The following is a 24,492-nucleotide window of genomic DNA, read 5'->3' as shown; positions in this document are numbered from 1 at the left end:
AATAGAAGGAGAAATCTGGGAGGAGGCATCCATGGAGGAGCAAGAAAAAAAGGGGCAGCTACACAGCCAGCCACAGAGTAAGAGTGAAAGTAAGATTACAGAAGTAAGAAAATGAAAAGGCCCAGAGGCAAAAGGTTGACAGGTTAATTTAAGTTAAAAGCTGGCAAGAAACAAGCCAAGCTAAGGCTGGGCATTTATGAGTAATAATAAAACAATGACAGGGATTTATCATCATTTCCTTATGTGTATTCATATATAAGTTGCAAAAGGAGATCAAATTATATTTAGGAAATAAACACTTCAAGTTTGAAGAAGCTTATGTAAAAGCTGAGCTAAATTAGTGGCACACACTGTTTGGAAATTGGCGCTCACTTTAAAATGCGCTCATTATTGAACATCAGATTAAATCCTATTGAGAACAGCTTGAAGAGTTTTCTGGCTTGCATTCTGCAGTGCTAGAAGGATATGGGGTATCTAGCATATAAATAGCCATTGCTTAGTTTTGGGTTCTTGGAGCCATTTGGGAAAGGCATCTGGGAGGATTTCTGGCATTCTTAAGATGTTTAACAAAAGGGTGAAATTTCTTTTTGTATTTTGTATACCTCAAGGAAAATATAGGACCTTATGTTTGAGTTAAGAGTAAGGAAATGTCAGTTTTCTTTTTTATTGTTTTAAGGGTGGGATTTTTTTCTGTTACTTAGGTTGACCCAGAATTCCTAGGCTCAAGCAGTTCCCATACCTTAGAACCCTGAGTATCTGGGGACTGCAGGTGTATACCACCCCGCCTAACCAAAATGTCCATCTTTTTTTTTTTTTTTCAAGACAGGGTTTCTCTGTATTGTTTTGGACTCTGTCCTGGAACTCGCTCTGTAGACCAGGCTGGCCTCGAACTCAGAGATCTGCCTGCCTCTGCCAAGTGCTGGGAAAAAATGTCCATCATAAGAGTGCTAAAGGAGAAGGAAATGACCTTTCATCCTGGAGGCTACTGACAGCACTAATTTTGAATTCTAATCAAGGTACTACTCTTTGTTCATAACACTTTTATGCTTTAGATTTTTTTTTAATCCCACTTGACTGTTAAATTTGTGTTTGTTGGTATTCAGTATTCCTGAGGAGTTTATAAAGATGACAGGTATCTGAGGTTCATGGTCTCAGGGCTTCTGTCACGGTTGACCCTAGTGCTCTGGGCTTGTGGCAAGGCCATAAATTATGAAAGGAGCATGTGGCAGAAACCTGGTCACCTCATGGGGGTTTGGGGGCAAGGGAAGAGGCTGGGACTGGTTAGCTCCTTCCAAGAACTTTCCACTAGGCCCTACCTCTAAACCACCAAAACATGACAGGCTAGGACAAAGCTTTTCACACATAGGCCTTAGAATCAAACAGATTTGGATTTGGTATATTGACTTCTGGGTTATTACTGGGGATGGGGCCGAGGGCCTCACACATGCTAGGCAACTCTACCTACCCCAGCCCCGTATTTACTTTTTATTTTGAGACAGTTTCACTGAGTTGCCCAGGCTGACCTTGAACTTACTTTTTCTTTTCTCGAGACAGGGTTTCTCTGTGTAGCCTTGTAAACCAGGCTGACCTCAAACTCACAGAGATCAGCCTACCTCTGCTTCCCGAGTGCTGGGACTAACGGCATGTGCCACCACAACCCAGCTGACCTTGAACTTTCAATCATACTTGGGATGTTGACTTTCAATTAGCACTACCGTCTATAGTAATAGAAAATTAATATTGTCAATATTTAGATTAAGTAAGATTAAAATATAGCTATATATGATGTTCTATGATTATCAAAAAGTTTTCCCTGAGTCTGTTATATTATTAGAGAACAAATTAAATCTAGATCCAATTAGTAGATAGAACCCAAGGGAACCTTGAGAGCAAATATTTCCTCCTTTTTAGAACTCTGGTTGATGCTGCTTTTGAGGAAAGTCACATCCAAAGTGTGGTCCTGGGCTAGGATGGCTACACAGTGCCCATCAGCAGGGCTGTACATGTGAGGGGGTGAGGAGGGGATAGCTCTTCAGCTGCTTGAACAGCGCAGAAGCCTTGGCACCAGAGAAACACACTCGGGGGTTAACCATACTGTCAGATCCACATTTTTTTCAGGATAGGTAGCGTGGAGGAGCAGCTTAACACAGGCTTCCAACAAACTCACCAACAGGTTGTGACTGCTCCTTTTAGGATAATGTAAAGGCATACACATAAAAAGGATGGAATCTGCGGGGTGTGGTACATGTCTTTAATCTCACCACTAGGAGGCAGAGGAAGGAGGATCTCTGAGTTCAAGGCCAGTCTGGTCTACAGAGTGAGGTCCAGAACAGCTAGGGCTACAAAGAGAGAAGGGATCTAAGAAGAGGGTGGGGTGAGTCTACAGAGAGAAGGGATCTAGAAAGAGGGTGGGGTGGAGGGTGGGCTCTCCCCGTGTAACAGCATGGATAGAACTGCTGGAGTTCACTGTAATCAGTGAGAAGCCAGACACAGAAAGACGTACTGCCACATCTCACTAACAGAAACTATGTTAACCACATGAAAGTATGCAGAGGCACAGAGGTCACCTGGAATAAAGAGGGATTGGGGGACAGAGAGGGCTAGTAATGGATTCCAAAATAAAATAAGTGGTGGGTAATATGCTTGCATGGAATCATTGTAAGACTCATTATACTTTCCAAAATAACTAGAGGACTGCATTCCTGACCATATGTGCACATATATATGATAGTATGTGAGATGACAGAAATGCTAATTACCCAGATTTGGTGGGTCCACATGTATCAAATTATATTCCATAAAAAGTACAAATACTGTATCGATTACAAAGTAAACAAGTAGATAGCTTTGAACTGGGCACATAGGCACACAGAACACAGGTTCATGCCTCCTGATTTGAAGAAGGCCTTCCTGCGTTGGGTTAAGAGGTTCAGCTCACAGTCTCTGTGTTCATATGTGCATCTGTCTTGTTTCTGGAAGATGCTGGTTCCTTGGAGTCATCCACCACCTCTGGATCTTACGGTCTCTTCTGCCTCCTCTCCCACATAGATCCCTGGGCCTTGGGAGGAAGGGTTTGATGAAGATATCCCATTTATGGCTCAGTGCTCCAAAGTCTCACTCTGTATGCAAATAGTTCAGTTGTGGGTCCCTTTGCTAATTACCATCTACTGCAAAAAGAAGCCTCTGTGATGAGGGTTGAATAATGCTCTCTGCCTTACAGGTATAGCTTGCAAAGGACTTGCACGTGTTCAAACTAGACAAAATCCCAGCACTAAGAAGGGGAAGTGGGCACAGTCCCACCCCTAACCAAGAAGCTCTATGCAGTTGATAGCTGTCGGGAAAGGGAAGTCAGTTTTCTCCAGGGCAGTGTCACAGGGTCTATCCACCACCTGTCAGTCAGTTTTCTCCAGTTGAGTGTCACAGGGTCTATCCGCCACCTTTCAGTCAGTTTTCTCCAGGGCAGTGTCACAGGGTCTATCCACTACCTTTCAGTCAGTTTTCTCCAGTTGAGTGTCACTGGGTCTATCCACTACCTTTCAGTCAGTTTTCTCCAGTTGAGTGTCACAGGGTCTATCCACTACCTTTCAGTCAGTTTTCTGCAGTTGAGTGTCACAGGGTCTATCTGCCACCTTTCAGTCAGTTTTCTCCAGGGGAGTGTCACTGGGTCTATCCACTACCTTTCAGTCAGTTTTCTCCAGGGCAGTGTCACAGGGTCTATCCACTACCTTTCAGTCAGTTTTCTCCAGTTGAGTGTCACTGGGTCTATCCACTACCTTTCAGTCAGTTTTCTCCAGTTGAGTGTCACAGGGTCTATCCACCACCTTTCAGTCAGTTTTCTGCAGTTGAGTGTCATTGGGTCTATCTGCCACCTTTCAGGGTAGGCCCCATGCCCAGGAGTAGTTGGCCAATACAAAACAGACTTAATGATTTTTATGCATATTTTTGTTTTGGTATTTCTTCTTACTGATTTTCCTTTTTAAAATTTTGTTTTGATTTGCATTTTTTGTTTTTGATTGTTTTTCCTGTGGGTAGAGAGTTGGGGAGGGGAAAGAATATTATCAAAATAAATTGCATAAACTTTTTTTTAAAAAATGAAAAAAGTAGTTCAACTGGCCAGGTAGTGGTGGCACACACTTTTATTTCCAGCACTTGGGAGGCAGAGGCAGGTGGATCTATGTGAGTCTGAGACTAGCCTGGTCTACACAGTGAGTTCCAAGACTGTCACACAGAGGAACCATCTCGAAAAACAAAACAAAAGGTAGTTTGGCTTTGGAAGAGTGCCCACCCTGCACTCATAGAGTCCTGAGTTTAATCTCTGTAAGAAGGGAAGGTCAGAACCACAAACTCATCTTCAACTACACAGTGTGTTTGAGGCCAGTCTGGCTGCATGAGACCTTGTCTCAAAAAATTAAAGTTCCAAAAACAAAGAAGAGAGTTCAGTTCACAAATACCCCACCAGCTTGTTCATGGGCTGCCAACCTAATTTAGTTGGTGTTTCATTCTGTCCCTAAGGGCACAAAGAACCCTACGTATTAATTACCAGTTAAATTTTCTCTGGGCTTCAGTAGCATCTCCCGAGACCGTCCTGAGGAGGGTGTGATTATGATCTCATGGTTTTTTTCCACTGCCAGTGCCTTTAACTTTTAACTCCCTGAAGTCTCCAGCCTTTGTCTGAATGAGGTAAACAAAGCTGTTCTCACTGCTAAAGCTTTGTTGTTTTGTGTTTTTTTTCCTCTTTAAATTTCTTTGTGTACACTCTATGTATATGCAGAATAAATGTAAAAAGTGAGATGGTATAAAAATTAGTAGTCTTCACCCAAAAATTGTGTATTCTTTTACCTGTTTTACCATGTTCATACAGATTTATAGAAGTTATATAGTTCTTCCTTTCTTACCAAAGTGAGCTAACACACACAAACCTCTTCATATACTTAACAGAGTACAATAGATACACTCTAGATTAATAACAGAGTCAAAACTAATTATTTAATTTTAATAATATAGTATGGACTTGCCATTGATTAGATGACTATTCTCTTGGTACATACGTGGGGATTCTCTCCATTTTTCACATACTAACAGTGCTACATTACCTTGTACATATATCCTTTGGTGGTTTTATTTCATCTTCTGTGGAGAGTGCTCTTAAAAGGAAAGTCGTCAGGTTAAAGGCTACCACTGAAAACACTAGGGATTCACATGCTCACCCGCAACAAGTAAGTTACGATGTTTGTGTTGTCCTTGAAGTGGAAGGATCCACTGTAAATATGGGTAGCACCATGCCCTGGCCTGCACACAAAGGAGGAAATGAGCTGAGCACGGCCATTCATTTCCCTGCTTCCTGACCACAGTGCAACATGACAGCCTCCTCGAGCTCCTGCTGTGCCCTCCCCACCGTGATGGACTGTACCCTCAAACTGTCAGATGTCTTGTGACACAGGTGGCCTTATGACTTCTAATTTTTAAGATGTTTTTTAATTGGCATTGGCATTGTGTGGGTAAGTAAAGTCAATGATGTGCCCAGGAGTGGTACATACACGCCACAGTTCTCTCACCGTGGGTCTGGGTTCTGGGAATCCTTTGGGGGTCACATGTCAGATATCCTGCATATCAGATATTTACAATCCACAAGTGACAAAATGACAGTTATGAAGTGCCAATGAAAATAAGGGGCTGGAGAGATGGCTCGGAGGGTAAGAGCACTGGCTGCCCTTCTAGAGGTCCTGAGTTCAGTTCCCAGCACCCACATGGTGGCTCACAACCATCTATAATGAGATCTGGTGCCCTCTTCTGGCCTGCAGGTAGAACACTGTACACATAATAAATACATTCATAAAAAAATGTAATGGTTGGGGGTCACACAGCAGCGTTAGGAAGATTGAGACCCCTGCACTAAGCCGTGTCCTTGGCCCAACTTGAGCTTTTTGTCTGGCTGGTCACGGGCTTCTCAGTATTTGTATCCGGCTTTTACTGGGACTCTCACTGTTGGCTGTCATTGCACTTTTGTCACCTGGGGCACTGAACCCTTTTGTCAACTCCTCTTTTGTTTCTCAAGCATTTTCTTATGTCTTTAAACGTGTGTCCCACTTTTTGGTTTTCTCTGGGATTCTAAATATGCAGGCACTGATTTTTCCCCCTTTGACTTCCCCAGCAGCATTTTCTGTGGCCTAGGCTTCTCTGACTTGTCCTTACGTTTCCAGCCTCTGTTATTTTGTTTCCAGTGTGGTCTTCGGTTCTCTGATGCTTTTTTTTTCTTTTTATTACCTTCAGAGATTTGTTATTTTTAATCATGTTTATGTATGGGTTTGTGCGTGAATGTGGGTGCCCCATCCAAGAGGTGTTGAACTTGCCCTGGAGCTGGAGTTACAGGTGGTTGTGAATCATATATGCGGCTGTTGGGAACTGAGCTCCATCCTCTGGAAGAGTAGCACGAGAGGAATCCTAACTGCAGCCAGCTGGCTGGCCCTTTTTAAATTCAGTTAGACCTGCTTCAGATGTTCCCTGTGACCAGCAGTGAGCAGGCATCACATGCAGTGAGCGGCTACCACGTGGACAGAGCAGCTTTAGAACAGCATTGGAGGCTTCCTTATTCTTCACGGTGCCACTGACCTCCAGGGATCTGAGGACACCTAAGGCTTTGCCCTCATTTGGAAGCCTCCATGATAGCAGAACACATCACAGGTGAGGTGGCTTTCATGGAGAAATGACTAAGGAGTCTCTAACTTTGGCTTCAGAGTAAGGGGGTTCCCTAGTTCTAATCCCAGCCTCTCTGAGATGCTTTCAAATGATGGCATTTGTAGGTTTCTCAAAGGGACAGAATGTTCTCATTAGGAGATCCCACTATACAGCCTATTAGTGGGTGTGTGTTCTCCAGTCAAATAAATTGGCACGTTAGGGACCTGGCCAGTTGTCCTGCTCAATTCCATTTTCAGAAACACTGGCTAGGTGGGATTTCTGAAAGCTGTGGAGTAGAAGAAGGATTTAGATTCCTGCTGTCTTCCATGGCACTCACCTGGAACTGCTAAGTGCCCAGCTGGCCCTCAGCCAACACTGTCCTGAAAGAAACTACTTATAGCATAAGAGGAGCTAAGCTTAAAGAACATCTCCAGAAAGACAAGAGGAATCACGTGTGTGAGAACGGCTGTGCAGAAGGGACTTCCTGCCACTAAACTGACTGTCACCAAATTATTGTCGATTTCTACTGTGGCGCCACAGTGCCACCTCTTGGATGTAAACTAAAAAAATCTGAGTTTTTAAGTTCCTAATCACATATATTAAAACAATTTGAATCTGGGGTCATGGCAGATTCTAAATATACAAATTCTGCCTCGTAGTTAAGGAACTTTTTAACCAAATCCTTGAAAACTTGAGGTAGAACACTGTAGTTCACAGCCTAGAGAGCCCTCTTAAATTCACTTCAGTTTTTTTGGGCCTTAAACATTGTAAAGGTCCCACCTGGGTTTCCTGGTTATTTCTATCCTCTAGTCAAAGGAACGCTGTGGGATGGTCCCCAGAAACCAGAAGTCCAAAGTCCACCCCTGCCTCCTGAGTAGAAAGAGACCATTTTTTCCTTTCCCGAGTTCTGCTAATGTATGGTGGGAGAACTCGAGTTATTACAACAGTTTTGCCGGAGAGATTCTCTCTTCTGGTGGAAGCGAGGGGTGACAGATGCAGGGCTACAGTATGACAGCATCACCACCATGACACTAGTCTACAGTAGGACAGCATCACCACCATGACACTAGGCTACAGTAGGACAGCATCACCCTGACACTAGTCTACAGTAGGACAGCATCACCACCATGACACTAGTCTACAGTAGGACAGCATCACCCTGACACTAGTCTACAGTAGGACAGCATCACCCTGACACTAGTCTACAGTAGGACAGCATCACCCTGACACTAGTCTACAGTAGGACAGCATCACCCTGACACTAGTCTACAGTAGGACAGCATCACCCTGACACTAGTCTACAGTAGGACAGCATCACCCTGACACTAGTCTACAGTAGGACAGCATCACCACCATGACACTAGTCTACAGTAGGACAGCATCACCCTGACACTAGTCTACAGTAGGACAGCATCACCCTGACACTAGTCTACAGTAGGACATCATCACCCTGACACTAGTCTACAGTAGGACAGCATCATCACCCTGACACTAGGCTACAGTAGGACAGCATCACCCTGACACTAGTCTACAGTAGGACAGCATCTTCACCCTGACACTAGTCTACAGTAGGACAGCATCACCCTGACACTAGTCTACAGTAGGACAGCATCACCCTGACACTAGTCTACAGTAGGACAGCATCTTCACCCTGACACTAGTCTACAGTAGGACAGCATCACCCTGACACTAGTCTACAGTAGGACAGCATCTTCACCCTGACACTAGTCTACAGTAGGACAGCATCACCACCATGACACTAGGCTACAGTAGGACAGCATCACCCTGACACTAGTCTACAGTAGGACAGCATCACCCTGACACTAGTCTACAGTAGGACAGCATCATCACTCTGACACTAGTCTACAGTAGGACAGCATCACCCTGACACTAGTCTACAGTAGGACAGCATCACCCTGACACTAGTCTACAGTAGGACAGCATCACCACCATGACACTAGTTGTCTACAGTAGGACAACATCATCACCCTGACACTAGTCTACAGTAGGACATCATCACCCTGACACTAGTCTACAGTAGGACAGCATCACCACCATGACACTAGGCTACAGTAGGACAGCATCACCCTGACACTAGTCTACAGTAGGACAGCATCACCACCATGACACTAGTTGTCTACAGTAGGACAACATCATCACCCTGACACTAGTCTACAGTAGGACATCATCACCCTGACACTAGTCTACAGTAGGACAGCATCACCCTGACACTAGTCTACAGTAGGACAGCATCATCACCCTGACACTAGTCTACAGTAGGACAGCATCATCACCCTGACACTAGTCTACAGTAGGACAGCATCACCCTGACACTAGTCTACAGTAGGACAGCATCACCACCATGACACTAGTCTACAGTAGGACAGCATCACCCTGACACTAGTCTACAGTAGGACAGCATCACCCTGACACTAGTCTACAGTAGGACAGCATCACCCTGACACTAGGCTATAGTAGAACAGCATCATCACCCTGACACTAGTCTACAGTAGGACAGCATCACCACCATGACACTAGTCGTCTACAGTAGGACAGCATCACCCTGACACTAGTCTTCAGTTATCGCAGACCTCATTTACAGCTGTGGCAAATCCACGGTCCCCAGGATGGCAGACGACAAGAAAAGCAGTGTAACAGGTCACTCCGTAGAATTAATTTGTTACTCAGAATTAATTAGGTGTGGATCAGGCTGGAATTGCACTGCCTGAAAAAGGCTAACAGATGCTAGATCATATGTCCTTTTTCCTGCCTCCACTTCAGTATTCTTGAGGTGAGATCCAGCCCTGGGCCCAAATGAAGACAGCTGCCTAACCAGCCTGTGGCAGGTTTCTATCAGTGTGGACAGAAGCTGTTAGATTGCTTAAGACTACCATATTTGCAGAGGAATAAGGACCGTCTCCATCAAGAATACAGTTCCCCTGGACCAGTTCCCGATGGTGCCGCTGTGATGTGTGGTTTGTTTTCTTTACCTGTTTATTTGGGGGTATGTAGAAAGGAAATTTTTCTCCATCTATTTCAGTCCCACTGGTCCCGGTTTTCTCCGCTCACCAGGCCCCACAGCCATTTAAGAAATAACCACCCTGAGACTTAATATCTGTTTCAATTATTTAGCCCATGGCTTAGGCTTCTCACTGGCTAGCTCTCTTTTAATTATTAATCCATTATTATTAATCTGTGTATCTCCACATGCCTTCTCTTACTGGAGAATTCCCGGGTATCCTACCTCCCCAGTGGCTACATGGTGTCCTAGACTCGGCCTATTACCTCTCTGTCCTTGTTCACATTTTCCACCTGGCCAAATTCTGCCTGTCCATTGGCTGAAATGGCTTTCTTCATCAACCAGTAAGAGCAACACATATTTGTAGCATACAGAAGGACATCCCACACCAGAGGCAAGATCTCATTGTTTAACCCAAGCCTGGCTTGTCACACAGCCCAGGTTGGCCTTGAACTTTCAATTCTCCTGCCTCAGCCTTTCCGAAGTGGGATTATTGGCCTGTGCCAACACTCTCGGCTGTGACACATCTTTTTTGTTAGAGAATATTATTGAGTCTGGCATAGGGATGAACACTTTTAATTCCAGCACTTGGGAGCCAAAGGCAGGCAGATCTCTGTGAGTTCTAGGACAGCTGGGACTACCCAGAGAAATTCTGTCTCAAAAAAGGAGAAAACATTGTTAAACTTCTCTTAAAAATAATAGGCAAAGGCTCCTTGTTAAAATATGTTCACTTAAAGTGAAACAGCTGGTGGGTGGTAGACATCTGTAGTCCTAGCACTCAGGGGATTGAGGTAGGTGAACTTGAGACTAGCAGTTTAAGATTAGACTGGGCAACATAGGTAGGCCCCACATCAGGAAAAAAAATTATTGTAGTAAAAACTGCTGCTTCCTACCCAGCCTCCGCTGATAATTGTTTATTCTAGTCTCCATTTCTCTCTCCTGTTTGTTTCAGAGTGCGCTGGTCCTATCTCTGGCTCTGGGGTAGGTCTTAATTGGCCTAAAAATCATTGGTTTAGCTACTTACTTACGGTTGTCATTTCGTGCCTTGAGGGTGGTTTAGACTGTGATCTGGCTTGACTTGAGGTTGAAGGGGCTGAACTTCTGGAAAACACCTAGCTCTCCATAGCAGCCTCTATTACAGAGGGTTAGCAATCAGACGTGAAACCCTGAGCAGGCATTCTGCCTCAATGAAGGAAGTGGGACTTAGCATCCACTGGCATCATTTGCAGAAAGGAAGTAGAGCCTTTGTGACATCACTGAGGACCTTTGTGACATCACTGCTCCGTGAAACCCTTAAACACCTCTGGACTTGGTGAACACGCTAACACAGTCCCTTGACCTGTGTTTCTGTTCTATGAGACAGCTTCCTGTAGTTTAGCCATGCGAAATGCCTGTGGTACACCGGGGAACTGTGGGAAAGTTCTCCAGCCCACACCACACAAAACAAGTATTCAGAAGCAGTGTGGTAGAGGTCTTACAAGACAGGGCAGCTGGTGTGAACCAGTTGTGCCCTAAACAGCACTGAGCTTTGGATAAGCTTCCCAACTGCTCTTGTCCATGGCTCCTGGTAATGGATTTCTAGTTCTTTTTCATCAAGTATTTTTACAGTCGGTATTCCTTGTGGACTTGGTTTTAAAGATTATGTTATCAGTACATTTTTCCTCATGTACATTTGCACCGGCAAAGTACACACTACAAATCAGCAAAGTAATTATATAATTTACTCAATGACTGTAACTTGGCTGGGGGCACTGTGCATGTCTGTGTATAATCCAGCACATGTGTGCCTAGGGCTGCACACCAACTTCTACACAGTGAGACCCTATCTCAAAGAACACAATTGAGAGTACAGAGGTCAAATATACAAAATGTATTATCTTTTCAGCTACATATATACATACACAACATGTATTATTGAGAGAGATATACCTATTGCCTATGCAGATCTAGATACATAGGCTCATGTATTTCAGGCTGACCTGAAACTATTATGTAAAGGATCATCTTGAACGTCTCACCCCCTTCTCTGACCTCCAGAGTGCTGGGATTACAGGTGTTTGTGCAGTGCTGGGGATCCAACCCAAGGCTCCATGCATAGCAGGACACACTACCCAGCTCACAGATGTGACTCCTGACGGGCTTTACAATGGAAAGGACTTCCAGGGAATCTTCATTCTCTTATTTCTAATTTGTGTCTGTCTCTCTGTATATATGTATGCACATATGGGTGTGGGTGCCCTCAGATCAGAGGCATTGGATCCCTTGGAACTGGCGTTACAGGCAATTATGAGGCACCACACGTTGGGTTGCTGGGAACTGAATTCAAGACCTCTCCAAGAGCAGTAAGCATTCTTAACTGCATCATTCCAGCCACTTCTTTATTCTTTTAAGATCTTTGGAGAGTCCTAAGAACTTCTAGATTTGAAGATTTACAAGGTCTTCAAAAATAACTGACATCATGTTATAAGTCTGCAATTGTTTACTTTTCCACAAAATGTTCCATACAGGTTTTAAAAGATATAAAAACATATTTGCATTTAAACAAATATCTTAAAATAGAAGGTAGGACTGTAAAGCAGCATAGAATGTTTCTCACTTGTAAACTGAAGTAGAAAGCCCCAGAATCCAGAAATACCGTGGCGGTAAGAGGCTAAAGGCGCCACTGGGAGGCAAGGCAGCCCGGTTCTTGTCATCTTGTATGCTGTGATCTTCAACTGGTCTGCACACCAGAGGCACCATCGTAGACAGCAAAGGGTAAGGTCAGTCGTCCTGACTGACTTGTTCAGCTGATCAAGTCAGTGATGCCATGAAATTAGAGTAACATATTTCAGGCTGTGCTCAGGGGTTTTAAAGGTTTGTTTATTTAATGTGTATGTGTGTGCCTGGAATATACATACATGAACCACATGTCTGCAAGCACCCTCAGAGGTCAGAAAAGAATGTCAGGACACCCTGGAACTGTGTCAGTGTTAGCCCTCTGACAAGTGCTGGGAGCTGAGCCCAGGTCCCCTGGAAGAGAGCAGCAAGTGCTCTTAACTACTGAGGCATCTCTTCAGCCGCCACAGTGAGGGATTTTAGAGCCTATATTTAATGTATAAATTTAAATTTTCTGCTTTTATTTTTTTTTTTTGGCTGGGGGGTGGTGAGACAGGGTTTCTCTGTGGCTTTGGAGGCTGTCCTGGAACTAGTTCTTGTAGACCAGGCTGGTCTCAAACTCACAGAGGTCCGCCTGCCTCTGCCCTCCTGAGTGCAGGGAGTAAAGGCATGTGCCACCACCAACCTGGCCTGCTTTTATTTTAGACTTACATTTTCTAGTTTTATTTTAATCTTACGTTTATATATGTATTCCATTCCCTAAGTTTGGACACTACTTATCCACATCTGTATTTTTATTAAAACTCCTCAAGGATGTACTTACCACTTCTTGCCTTTATTTTTTTTCAGCTTCCTTTTTCAGTTTCTCCAATACCTCTTCTGGAGTTGTAGAGGCCAAGAGCTTCACCACCTTTTCCCGAGATTTACCACCCTGAACCAGAAAGACACACTTAGCATCCTAATACTGCCAGAGGCAACAGGCCTCTGTCCTACTGCAGCATGTCATGGGGTGTTATAGACAGTCTCTCCCAATAGCCTAGTGTAGAGGTTTGAAAGAAAATGGCCCCCAAAGGGCACTACTAGGAGGTGTGGTCTTGTTGGAGGAAGTCACTGTGGGGCAGGTTTTGAGGTCTCTTTTGCTCAAGCTTCACTCAATATGACAATCAGCTCACTTCCTGTCACCTTCTGATTAAGATGTAGCCAGTATCATGTCTCCCTGAACACAGCCATGCTCCCCATCATGATGATAATGAACTAAAACCTCTGAAACTGTAAGCCACTACCTCAATTAAATGTTTTCCTTTATAAGAGTTGCCGTGATCATGGTGTCTCTTCAGAGCAATAGAAACCCTAAGGCACAATCTGCCCAGGGCACTTCTATCTTAAAACAAATGTGTATGACTCTCCAAGGTTTTCCTTCCTACTTCAATTTTTATAATAAAAGTCTGGCATTAAAATTTCAAGATGAATGTTAACAATATTCTAATTTCTTTTCTTTTTCTTTCTTTCTTTTTTTTGTTGTTTGTTTTGTTTTTGTTTTTTGAGACAGGATTCCTCTGTAGTTTTGGAGCCTGTCCTGGAGCACGCTCTGTAGACCAGGCTGGCCTTGAACTCAGGGATCCGCCTGTCTCTGCTTCCTGAGTGCTGGGATTAAAGGTGTATGCCACCACCACCCAGTTTTTTTTTTTTCCTTTCTTTAAAACAGGGTCTCATGTGGCCCAGATTAGCTCAAACTCACTATGTAGCCAAGGATGAACCTGAACCCCTGACCCTTTCTGTCTAGCTCAGGTGCTGGGATTATAGGCACTTCCCACGCTGCCTGGTCAATATTCTAGTTTTAAGTAATTTGTTTGAATTACAAAAGAAAAATATTTAAAAACATTAAATATGGCAATTCAGTATAAACTTTATAACACCTAAATATAAACAAATTGCTCTTTTCTAAATTGTTACACATTTCTGAAAATTTCAAACAAAAAGAAACACATACCTAAGTACTATGATTTCACAGTCATCGAAAACAACTCTTAAAGAGATTTATTAGAAACATGCCTTTTATAAAACATAAAATTTCAGCAGGCATTTATCTAGATTGAGTGTATGTGCACAGAAGAGTGGCATGTGCCTTTAAGCTACTGTCACACCCGGGAAAGGAAGCAGCCGAATAGAGGGACTTTTAGGTGCAGAGTATTAATCAATTACTAATCACCCAGATATGAACTGTAGGGTACACACAGCACTAGACCACATGAAGAGCTTTAAGACATAAAGTTGGCCTGCTCTCTTGCACACGGATTCTATTCTATTCTCTACAGAGACTGGGGCCTGTTTTAAAATCATTCTCTGATGATTCTGAAGTAAAACCAAGGTATTGACTTCATATAAACTTGTCTTCACAACAGGAACCCTACTGAGCAGAACCAGCGGGGGTCGGAAATGCCTGGCAAACTCCTTAACGGAGATGACAAACAGGAACCATTTTACTGTATTCAGAGGAATTGGACAAGACTAATCTGAGAGTAGGTACAGTAGAATTTAGAAAGGAGAAAAATGCTAGAAATGAGCAAAATGAAGGACTGTGAACAAAGCGTGCCCAGTCTCAATATGATGGAGGCAGTGTGGATAAAGCAGACTATGAGGTCACAGAGTGTTGTGTTTAAATGAATATGAGTTTTTTAAAACTGGCTTTATAAGACTGGAGAGATGATGGTTCAGTGGTTAAGAGCACTGAATGCTCTTCCAGAGGACCCAGGCTTGATTCCCAGCACCCACATGGTGGCTCACAACCATCTGTAACTCCAGTCCTAGGAGTTTTTGTGCCCTGAGGGCACCAGGGATGCAAGTGGTGCACAGCAATGCAGGCAAGACAGCCATGCACATAAAATTTAAAACTGCCTTTACAGACAAAGTCAGAACTACCATCAGAATATACTCACCCTTTACAGACAGAATCAGAACTACCATCAGAATACACTAACCCTGCACTCGGGAGGCAGAGGCAGGCGGATCTCTGTGAGTTCGAGGCCAGCCTGGTCTACAAAGTGAGTTCCAGGACAGCCTCCAAAGCTACAGAGAAACCCTATCTCGAAAAACCACAAAAAAAAAAAAAAAAAAAAAAGAATACACTGACCCTTTACAGACAGAGGATCAGAACTACCATCAGAATATTCTAACCCTTTACAGACAGAATCAGAACTACCATCAGAATACACTAACCCTTTACAGAGGATCAGAACTACCATCAGAATATACTAACGCCTTTACAGACAGAGGATCAGAACTACCATCAGAATATTCTAACCCTTTACAGACAGAGGATCAGAACTACCATCGGAATATACTAACCCCTTTACAGACAGAATCAGAACTACCATCAGAATACACTAACCCTTTACAGACAGAGGATCAGAACTACCATCGGTATATACTAATTTAAAAGGGAGAGACCTACCTTATCCAGAACCACATCGCTCTTCCTGAGCTCTAAGACCTTGGAAAGATACCGACAGAGCTCCGCATTTGCTTCTCCCTCCGATGGAGGGGCTGCGATCGCCACACCCACGGCCTCAGTGGTCAGATCTGGAATGAAATGGCATGAACTTCATCCTTAAGGGGGTCTCTCCCTCCATGGAGGTAGGAGCTGTCCAACAATTTGTATGCGTGGGACAGGCTTTCAGTTCACAGCTGCTGAGCAGTCTTGCACACAAACAAGGACTGGATCAAATGATTAAACTAACAGCTCAGTGAACAGCTAAGTAGGCAGCTACAGTTAGGGAACACACACCCACAAAAGAGAACACCCTGCTGACTGGACAGGTCCAGAGTCCTAGAGAGCCTCTTGAATTTAGGCAACTAGAATTGCCTTTGAACAGAAAGGCAGGGAGGGAGTTGGGAACTGAGCTCCACCAATGTCACTTAGGCAGTGCAGGGATGAAGATGCACATTAGACCACACAGGCTTCAGGGTTTCACATCAGGAAAAGGGACACACTAGGCTAGGTTCCTATCTTTTGTGATGTGTATCTTAAATGCCTCCAATGTTCAGTGCACGTAACATGTATCTAACAATTAGGGGCATATAAGCTTTCCTAAAGCATGTCATAATAACAGCCTCCAAAACAATATGGAGAAACCCTGTCTCGTAAAACCAAAAAAAAAAAAAAAAAAAAAAAAAAAAAGAAAAAGAAAGAAAAAAGAAAACACTGACCAAAAGGTTGGGCTTGGTGTGGCACAAACCTACAATCCTTGCACTTGAGAGGCTGAGGCAGAAGGTAAGTTTGAGCCCAGCATAGGCTACACAGCAAGTCTTATCTGAAAAAAAGCAAGGAAGCAAGCAAGAAAAACTGGTCAAAGTATGGGCAACAGATACAAGGTAACATGGCCAGGCCTATCTAGCACTTGGGTTTTGGTTGTAGTATTTTCAAAATATAAAAATAAAAAAAATGGTATGCAAAGCTTTATCTTGAAAATAGAGATTTTTAAGACAATTCAGCTCCAACTTTACCCTTGCTTAGGAACTAGGCAGGGTGTCAGGGCTCAGGCTCTCTCCTGGTTTTCAGGTTAATGATCATTACACTACACCAAAGTATCGCTCCTTTCAGTGTCTCTAATTTTCAAAACAAGAAAAACCAAGGGCAGTCTAGGTTATATGTTTCCTTATGTGTGCCACCCAAATGTTTTGTTGTTTAGGGACGGGGACTTGTTCCTGACTGACCTCAAACTCAAGATCCCCCTGCCTCAGTTCCTAGGCACTCATGAATTACTGGTACACGTAACCAGGCCATCTGCAAAGCACCACATCTTTAAAAAGGGAGAGATACAATGGTTTCCATCTAACTTGGTATTAAATATTGCATATTTTGTTTCAAATACCTTTGTATGGAAACACAGTGTTTTTAAACAGAGAAGCCTCTATATCAGATATAAAAATAGCATCTATAGTCACAGGGTAGGCTGTCAGCTAACACGGCAGAGAGCAGGTGAAGAGCCTGATCCACACACGAATCCCATCAGTGCTCAGATGTACCTGTCACAGCATTCTGTTTGGAGCCAGGTTTGGCATGGATGGCAATGGTGACACAACCTTTAGGATCAGTTGCCACAGGCCCAGCAGGAGGAGGTGGTGTCTCAGGTTCCTTGGTTTGGTTTTTACCCTGAAATGACACACACAATTTTACAGGTTACAAAATACTTCATCACGCTTTTACGTACCCCGTACTACCCCTCACCTTCACTAACTGGGTTACAGTCCAGCAACTGGTCACCGAGGAGTTTCCCCCCACATCCATCAAGGACTCAGCCAGCCTCCCATCAACCCAGTGTTATACGGCCTTGGAAGGCCTGACTCTGACCTCTGCACCTTCATGCTGCTTTCCCAACACGTAGAGACTATTTATTACTTATTTATTTGGTGTAGCCTAAAGCTGGAAGTGTGTGTGTGTGTGTGTGTGTGTGTGTGTGTGTGTGTTCAGATCTCATTCTGGCTACCTCGGAACTTGTTCCTATAGTGGGTGGTGGTGGCCCACGCCTTTAATCCCAGCAATGGAGAGGCAGAGGCAGGCGGATCTCTGTGAGTTCAAGACCAGCCTGGTCTACAAGAGCTAGTTCCAGGACAGTATCCAAAGCCACAGAGAAACCCTGTCTTGAACCCCCCCCCCCCCCCAAAAAGTTCTTGTCCTATAGTCTGCTTTATAGTTCCTATTCCTCAAGAGTAGAACTATTAATTAGTCATCTTTACACCCAATGCATACTAAAGCTCGGAGTGGGTGAGAGGGTGAGGGGTGGATTGCAGAAAGATCAATAATGACTGGCACTTAGCATTTATGCCATGCTAAGAACTTTTTACTCGTGAATTCCAGGGCAGTGTGCAGACTGAGTGTGAAGAGACACTCCCAGACCTAAAGGGGCTGGGGCCACAACGCGAGAGAACCAGAATAAAGTACTTAACTGTGCTCATTGCACCAGTGAAGCACACATACACAGTACATGTATTTCTGCATGGAGAAAGGCAGCCAGGGCTGGGGAGCTGGGGAAGGTGCCAGTAGGTGGCGGTGCCTGAGCTGGGTCATTGAAAGGAGTTGGAGCTGGAGAAGGAAGATATCAGGGAGGGAGTGCTGTCTCCTTGACCAGAGGAAGGCAGACGACACAGCATGCCGGGAAGTGAAACCCTCGAAGTGCGGGAGCGAGGCAGAGGCTAGCAGGTGTGCAGTGGAGCCTAGGCTCGGTGGTCCTCAGACGGGCTAATGTGTGACCCAGGAAGGCTGGACCCGATCCTACACCCTCCAGGCGCTGCTTCTGTTTCCTGCTGGTGTAGCCCGGTGGCCTACCCTCTCCACACCATGGGACTTGCCACTGGCCTTGCTCGTCGCCCCGGCTTTCTTAGGCATCGCGGAACTAGACAGGAACCTAGCAGGGGCCAAAGCGCCGCGACCCACAACGAGCTGCAGCATCCCAAGCCCACAGGCCGCCGAAGAGAGCCACCGCGCGGCGGAAGAGTCCTGTGCGCCTGCGCACGCCGCTTCAGTCCGCGGCGTGCGCGTCCGGCCATCATCTGAGAGCGCCACCTTGCGTCTGGATGGCGCGGGTTTCGTTCTTTTGGAACCTGACTGCCTGGGGTGTGATCATGTGGTGAGCCCTCTTTGTGAGCGTGGGTAAAGCTGTCGCCTGTCCTTAGGAGTGAGTGACAAGGACAGCCTCGTCGTTCACATGACCCACGAGGCATCGTGGCAATTCTCACAGTGCAGTGCGAAAGGAGAGGAGATACACTGCCAAACAGAATACAACCACTCGTGAGAGTGGCGCAGAGGCAAGTCAATGCGCGCGCTTAAGTTAGGGACTGGCCTTGTGCGGTTAGGTTACAATGTGTGGACAACATATGCCTAGAGGTGGCAAGACATCTGCCACCTAAATGGGAGGTGGATTGTAACCATCTGAGGATCTTTGGTCCTGAATGGTCAGACGTGGAGGAAAGATCACACGTAGCAACTAAGACTGAAGATGCCCAAGTCTGGGGCTAGTGATCAGGGCTGGCAGTTTGAGGTGAGTTTTTAGGGTACAGTAAGTTTTAAATGATTGGAGACATCCAAGAGGAATAGTTACGAAGCTATCGAATGCCCAAATGAAGCATAGAGAACAGATGGTAACAAGAAGGAAATGGATCGTCAGAGACATTCCAAATGTGCCGAACTGCCGTGCAGTGAGTGCAGCGCAGAGCAAGAAGGGCAGGGAGACAAGCCACAACTGAACACCAGCCGGAGGAAGTACAGTGTAACTGCAGCTAATGGAGATTGCTTCAAACGGGAAGGAGTGGTCAGCTGGCAGCTGGCACAAGACCAGAGAAATGACCAGGTGTTCACAGATCTAGGAAATTAGTGGTATCAGTGACCCAGATGGGGGCGCTTTTAGTGGATAAATAGAAGTGTGTAGATAATATGTTACACTTTGCTGTGAAGTGACAGGAATCTGGGGGCCTTGAGATACTCAGGGACTTTATTTTTTGAAACGGATAGGAAAAGCATTTGAAAGCATGGGAATGAGCTAGAAGAGGGTTCTCTAGCCAGGGGTGGGGATATGCTGAAGGAAAGGACTAAGGAATAGTTATAAAGCGTTTGGAAAATGGCAGAGCTGTGGCACTGGCAATCTGATTCAGGCTGGAGTCAGAGGAAACCAAAACCCCAATCTCCACTTAACATCATTTTATTTTTGACGCTGAATACATGTTCTGCCACTAAGCTACACCCCAAACTATGAATGCCTGGTCTCAGCAGCTAGGGAGCCAACCAGTAATGCAGGCAATCACAGCGACCTGAGTGTATACAAGAAGACTGGGTGTCACCAAAGTGGTTAAAAACCCATAACTAACTAAATAGGGAAGTCAGTCAAGAGGGTTGACAAGACAGAAATGTCTAAGGGCTGCATCGTTCAGATCCAGTAACAAGTGGGATTGAATGTGAGTGCTGAAAACAGCCATTAAAGTTGTGATCAGAACGGGGCATCTCAATTTACTCTCCCAGAGACATCAGTTCCAAAAGACGAGGTTATGTGATGTGGTCATGAGAAGGAAGTGGCTGAAAAACTGCCTTAAGGCTCAGACAGGGATCCACGTGTTAAACCACACACCTATTTCTTTTGAAATAAATTACAATCGAGGCACAAAGCGGAACCAAAATTATACTGTAGTGAGTTTTTTTTTTTTCATGTTAAAGGGAGGGGACACATGTAGGTGAATTACTGATGGTGCCTGGCAGGTGGCTAGATGGGTGAAAGGAGAGGGAAGAAGTATCCTGTAAGGAAGCACAGGACTTCCTCACACCAGCCAGAAAGAACACGAGCCCTCAGCTCAATCTGCCGCACCCAAACCAGGACAGGGGCAGTGATCCCGATGGTGAAACCAATTGTAAATCTTAGATTCCATTTTAAATTTGGTCTTGAAAATCTTACTCCAGCGTAAGAGTTAAAGTATGCAGTAAAAGTAAATGCTCATGGTCACTCTTATGTATTTTGCTCAGTTTGGTCAGTTCACATGACTGTGAGGACAAGAACAGAGACAGAAGACAGAGGAAAACACTAACTAGCAAGAGAAGAATGACAGTGAATGCTGAACATTGTGTTTCATGTACAACATTTGGCGGCCATACTCTTTTCTCCTGTATTTTTATTCCATTTTTTGTTTGAAAGTTTGTCTATCTAAAACTTTATGTGGACCTAAAATACAATTTTGGAAGTACAAACATTACATCTTGATTTGTTCAGTTGATAATAGGATGACGATGCTTTTGTAGGAATACTTTTAAATGTATTGATATTCTACGGTAGATAGAAGTTAGTCAAATTTATTTTTTTCTTTTTTGGTGTACCTAAAACACAATGCTTGAAAGTACAAATGTTACAACTTAATTTGTTGGGTAGACATTAGAATAGAAATACTTTGTAGGAATACTTTTTTTTTTTTTTTTTTAGGAATTGGTACATTAGTCTTATTTAAGTGGTGTTTTTGTTTTGTTTTGTTTTTTGAGACAGCATCTGTGTGGTCCTGGAACTCACTCTGTATAACAGGCTGACTGAGCCACCTTTCTCTGGCTATTTGGATCTGAAGGTGTACATCACAACCACCAACTCTTGGTAACTCAACCAAGTATTTTCCCTGCTCAGTCACTTGGGGCATAAAGACTTGAAATTGTACCCAGTAACCTTTCTAAATGTTAATTTTTTTGTCTGGACATTGTAATACCAACACATGTTTATGCAAAGGCCTGTACACAGTAATCGTGGGGCTGCAGTGAATGGCATTTTGGTACTAGAGATGGAACTCAATCAAGCCAGGTATCTTGCTCAATATTCTATTGCTATGAAAACACACAATAACCACGGAACTCATAAAGGAAAACATTTAATTGGGGCTGGCTTACGGTTCAAAGGTTTAATCCGTTGTCAGGCAGGAAGACAAATGTGGTGCTGGAGAGGTAGCTGACAGAGTTCTACATCTGGCAGCAGGAGAAAGACAGTAAGTTAACCTTGAATCAGGGGGAGAACCAGTGACTAGCTGACCAGAATTAGCCAGAGAAGCCAGGCATCTGGAAAGAGAAGAGGAAAAGAAAGGAAAGGCCAGGACTAGAGTTTGGTTCAGGGATGAGTGAAGAAGAATGTCTCTTGCTGGGTCTCTGACCGAAAAGCAAAGCTGGTTACTTCTCAGCTTCTCTGATCGAGCAGGTTTTTATCCCCTCATCTGACTTCCAAGTCACTGTTGTTAAATAGAGTGACTTAGTTTAAACCTACATATTGTGGCCATGGCAGAGCCTGGGCCACAGGAATGGAAGGCCCTCCAAGCCTCAGCCTCATTGGCCAGAGGGGTCAGAGGGGCGTGACTGTGGGGTCACAGATAATAATTAAAGTATCAGTAGATTCATGTGCAGCCACTAAGATGACAGAAAATTATCACCACACGTTCTAATAGTGCCACTCTATTAGCCTGGGGGCTGTTTTCATTCAAACCACATTAGGCAGCTTATGTACCTGCCCCCACTCTGTAAGCATTGATTAAAATTCGAAGTGCATAAGAAATAAACTTTAGTTAACTAGAACCTTTGTTCCAAAGTACTCTATATTCAACTTTTAGAAGGAAAAAAAGGCAGATGACAAAAAAATTGATAAACAAAAATGATAAATTTATTTTAAAGATTCCAGGTGATGTCCCAATGTCAGTGAGTGGTTCAGTTTCTTGTACATTCCATTATAGTTGTTCGGTAAAAAGCAAGGCATATGGATGGCACTACCTTATGTCTGGCATGCAATACTTGTTAATACCCCCCTACTGGTCTTTGCTAAACTTCATTTTAGCAGAATCACACATTAGTGGGTATTCCAGCTAACTGAGGCTGACAACATAAGATCATGGTACCAGAGTAAACAAGAAGCAATTCCCTTTCTTCAGCAACTTCAAGAGACCCTAGCCACCAACACATTACCTCCCTGTCCTCTTGAAAATGCAAATTACTACTTTTGATGAAATCCTTCATATCCTATTTAGAAAAAAATTCTTAAGTTGATACTTGAAAGAATTTTTAATGATTTTCCACAACTATCTGATAGACTAATACCCCTTAAGCTTAATTTATGCAAGGTTTTTTATAAGATAATCATTTTCAAGGGAAAAATATTCTCACATGTATTTTAAAAATCAGTTTTATATAAAAATGCAGAATCATCACACTGCCAGATATTCTTCTGACCCACTCTCTTATAGATGTGCCAGTCACATAAGCATATCAAGCATTTTGCTTCTTGGATAGAACTATATAGGTGACAAAAAAGCCTCCTTCCTTTTAAACAGGAGTGACTAGTTGGACAGCTTCATGATTTCAAAGCAGCTGTCAGGAACTTAGTATTTTATCTCCTTCCTTGCTGTGTACAGTTACTGCAATGCTACAGTGGTATCTGTCAGCACCTCCATCGTATCTCAACCATCTAGGAATTACTGGCAGCATCATGACAGACATAGTGGGATGGGAGTGATAAAGAATCATCTCAGATCATCCCTATAGATCTATTTATATCAATTATTGTGAATTTATACAAACTCCACTTACAGATTTAAAACAGTACTATGCAATACACTACTATACTATTACAAAATACCTTTTTCTGTAAATGAACTGAAATTTTTCTTGGGTGCTTTTTTAGGTTTACTTTTTAGCATTATTCCAAATGCTAGCAACCACATATTTCAAAATCCCAAATACAAAGTTAGTTTTCTTAATTTTCTGAAATTATCTGAGTTAAAAAGAGTTCTGTAAGAATACTGACCCATTTCACCTAACTTTCAAAATAGTAAAAACAAAAGTTTTTTAAAAAGCGCAAATACTCGTATCTGCTACATATGACAAAAATCTTTCAATTCCCAAACTATTGAAAGATCACAAGTCAGCAGACCTATGGATCACACAAGACGAAGCGGAAAGACTGCGGTTTTCACACAAACTGGGTTATGAGAAAATGGAAAATCTGCCTTTGAATCATGCAGAGATTTAAATAAACTTTTTTACCTCCTCAAAGAAACTAAAATGTTTCTTATTCTGTAATTATAAATACTCATGACACTCAAACTATTTGTGGCCACTTGTTTATGTTTAAGATTAGACTGAATGGTCGTTAACACTAGATTATGTATAAAATATTATTTCTGGTATTTGTCCATCTTCTATCGAAGTGCCATTGTTATTGCCAGGGGAGCTGAAAAATAGGAAAACAGTCTTGCTTGCAGCAGGGGTCTCATGTACTACTTTCTTCAGTCCTTTTGTGCCGTAGTGAGAATCTGGACCCTAAATGAGAATAAATGGTTTAGTGACTGCATCTGGAATACACACTCAACATGTTCTCATTTGACTACTGGTCTACCCTAGTCATTTCAGATCCCGTATAAAATTTCAGTCATTTAATGAAATATGAAGTTTTCAGGTAAATACAATTAGAAACATACAGAGGTAGGCCATTAACAACTGTGGAAAGGTCAATTTCTTTAGCCAAAGGGGAAGTTCTTGGGAAGAACTTTTCTCTCAAAACAGTGTAGGGCTGGGGAGCACTTAATGCAGTGGAGTTTCTTGGCTCCACCTCCCTCTTCCCCTTTCTAAGAGACTCCTGTAACAGTGACTCTGTAGAACACGGAAGTCAGGAGCCTCATGAGAGTGCAGAGCAGGTGCAGCCTGTGGA

At 43.6% G+C, this 24,492-nt stretch overlaps 2 protein-coding genes across 2 annotated transcripts in view; both read right to left on the bottom strand.

The window, feature by feature from the left end:
* Nucleotides 1–12,158: 12,158 nt before the first annotated feature.
* On the bottom strand, nt 12,159–18,782 carry CUNH15orf40 (chromosome unknown C15orf40 homolog). The gene is made up of 5 exons (XM_005077837.4): nt 18,645–18,782; nt 17,315–17,441; nt 15,741–15,868; nt 13,113–13,220; nt 12,159–12,480 (listed from the first exon to the last, which is right to left on the bottom strand). Exons 1-4 carry the CDS (start codon nt 18,735–18,737, stop codon nt 13,125–13,127), a joined length of 444 nt encoding a protein of 147 aa, XP_005077894.2. The 5' UTR covers nt 18,738–18,782; the 3' UTR covers nt 12,159–12,480; nt 13,113–13,124.
* Nucleotides 18,783–22,430: 3,648 nt separating this feature from the next.
* Nucleotides 22,431–24,492, bottom strand: part of Btbd1 (BTB domain containing 1) — a 29,427-nt gene continuing 27,365 nt past the window's right edge. The window contains exon 8 of the mRNA XM_005077834.4: nt 22,431–24,104. Within this exon, the coding sequence (XP_005077891.1) occupies nt 23,946–24,104 (159 nt within the window). The 3' untranslated portion in view covers nt 22,431–23,945. The remainder of the gene's footprint in view (nt 24,105–24,492) is intronic.

The sequence above is a fragment of the Mesocricetus auratus genome, unplaced genomic scaffold (genome assembly GCF_017639785.1).
Source record: "Mesocricetus auratus isolate SY011 unplaced genomic scaffold, BCM_Maur_2.0 Super-Scaffold_4256, whole genome shotgun sequence".
Classification (NCBI taxonomy): domain Eukaryota; kingdom Metazoa; phylum Chordata; class Mammalia; order Rodentia; family Cricetidae; genus Mesocricetus; species Mesocricetus auratus.
This window is presented reverse-complemented; position numbering and strand designations above follow the sequence as displayed.

Coding starts and splice junctions, on each gene's coding strand:
- CUNH15orf40 (XM_005077837.4), bottom strand. CDS start 18,737: ATGCTGCAGCTCGTTGTGGGTCGCGGCGCTTTGGCCCCTGCTAGGTTC. Junction 15,869..17,314: donor CAAACAGAATGCTGTGACAG/GTACATCTGAGC, acceptor ATTTCATTCCAG/ATCTGACCACTGAGGCCGTG. Junction 13,221..15,740: donor GCGATGTGGTTCTGGATAAG/GTAGGTCTCTCC, acceptor TTTCTGGTTCAG/GGTGGTAAATCTCGGGAAAA.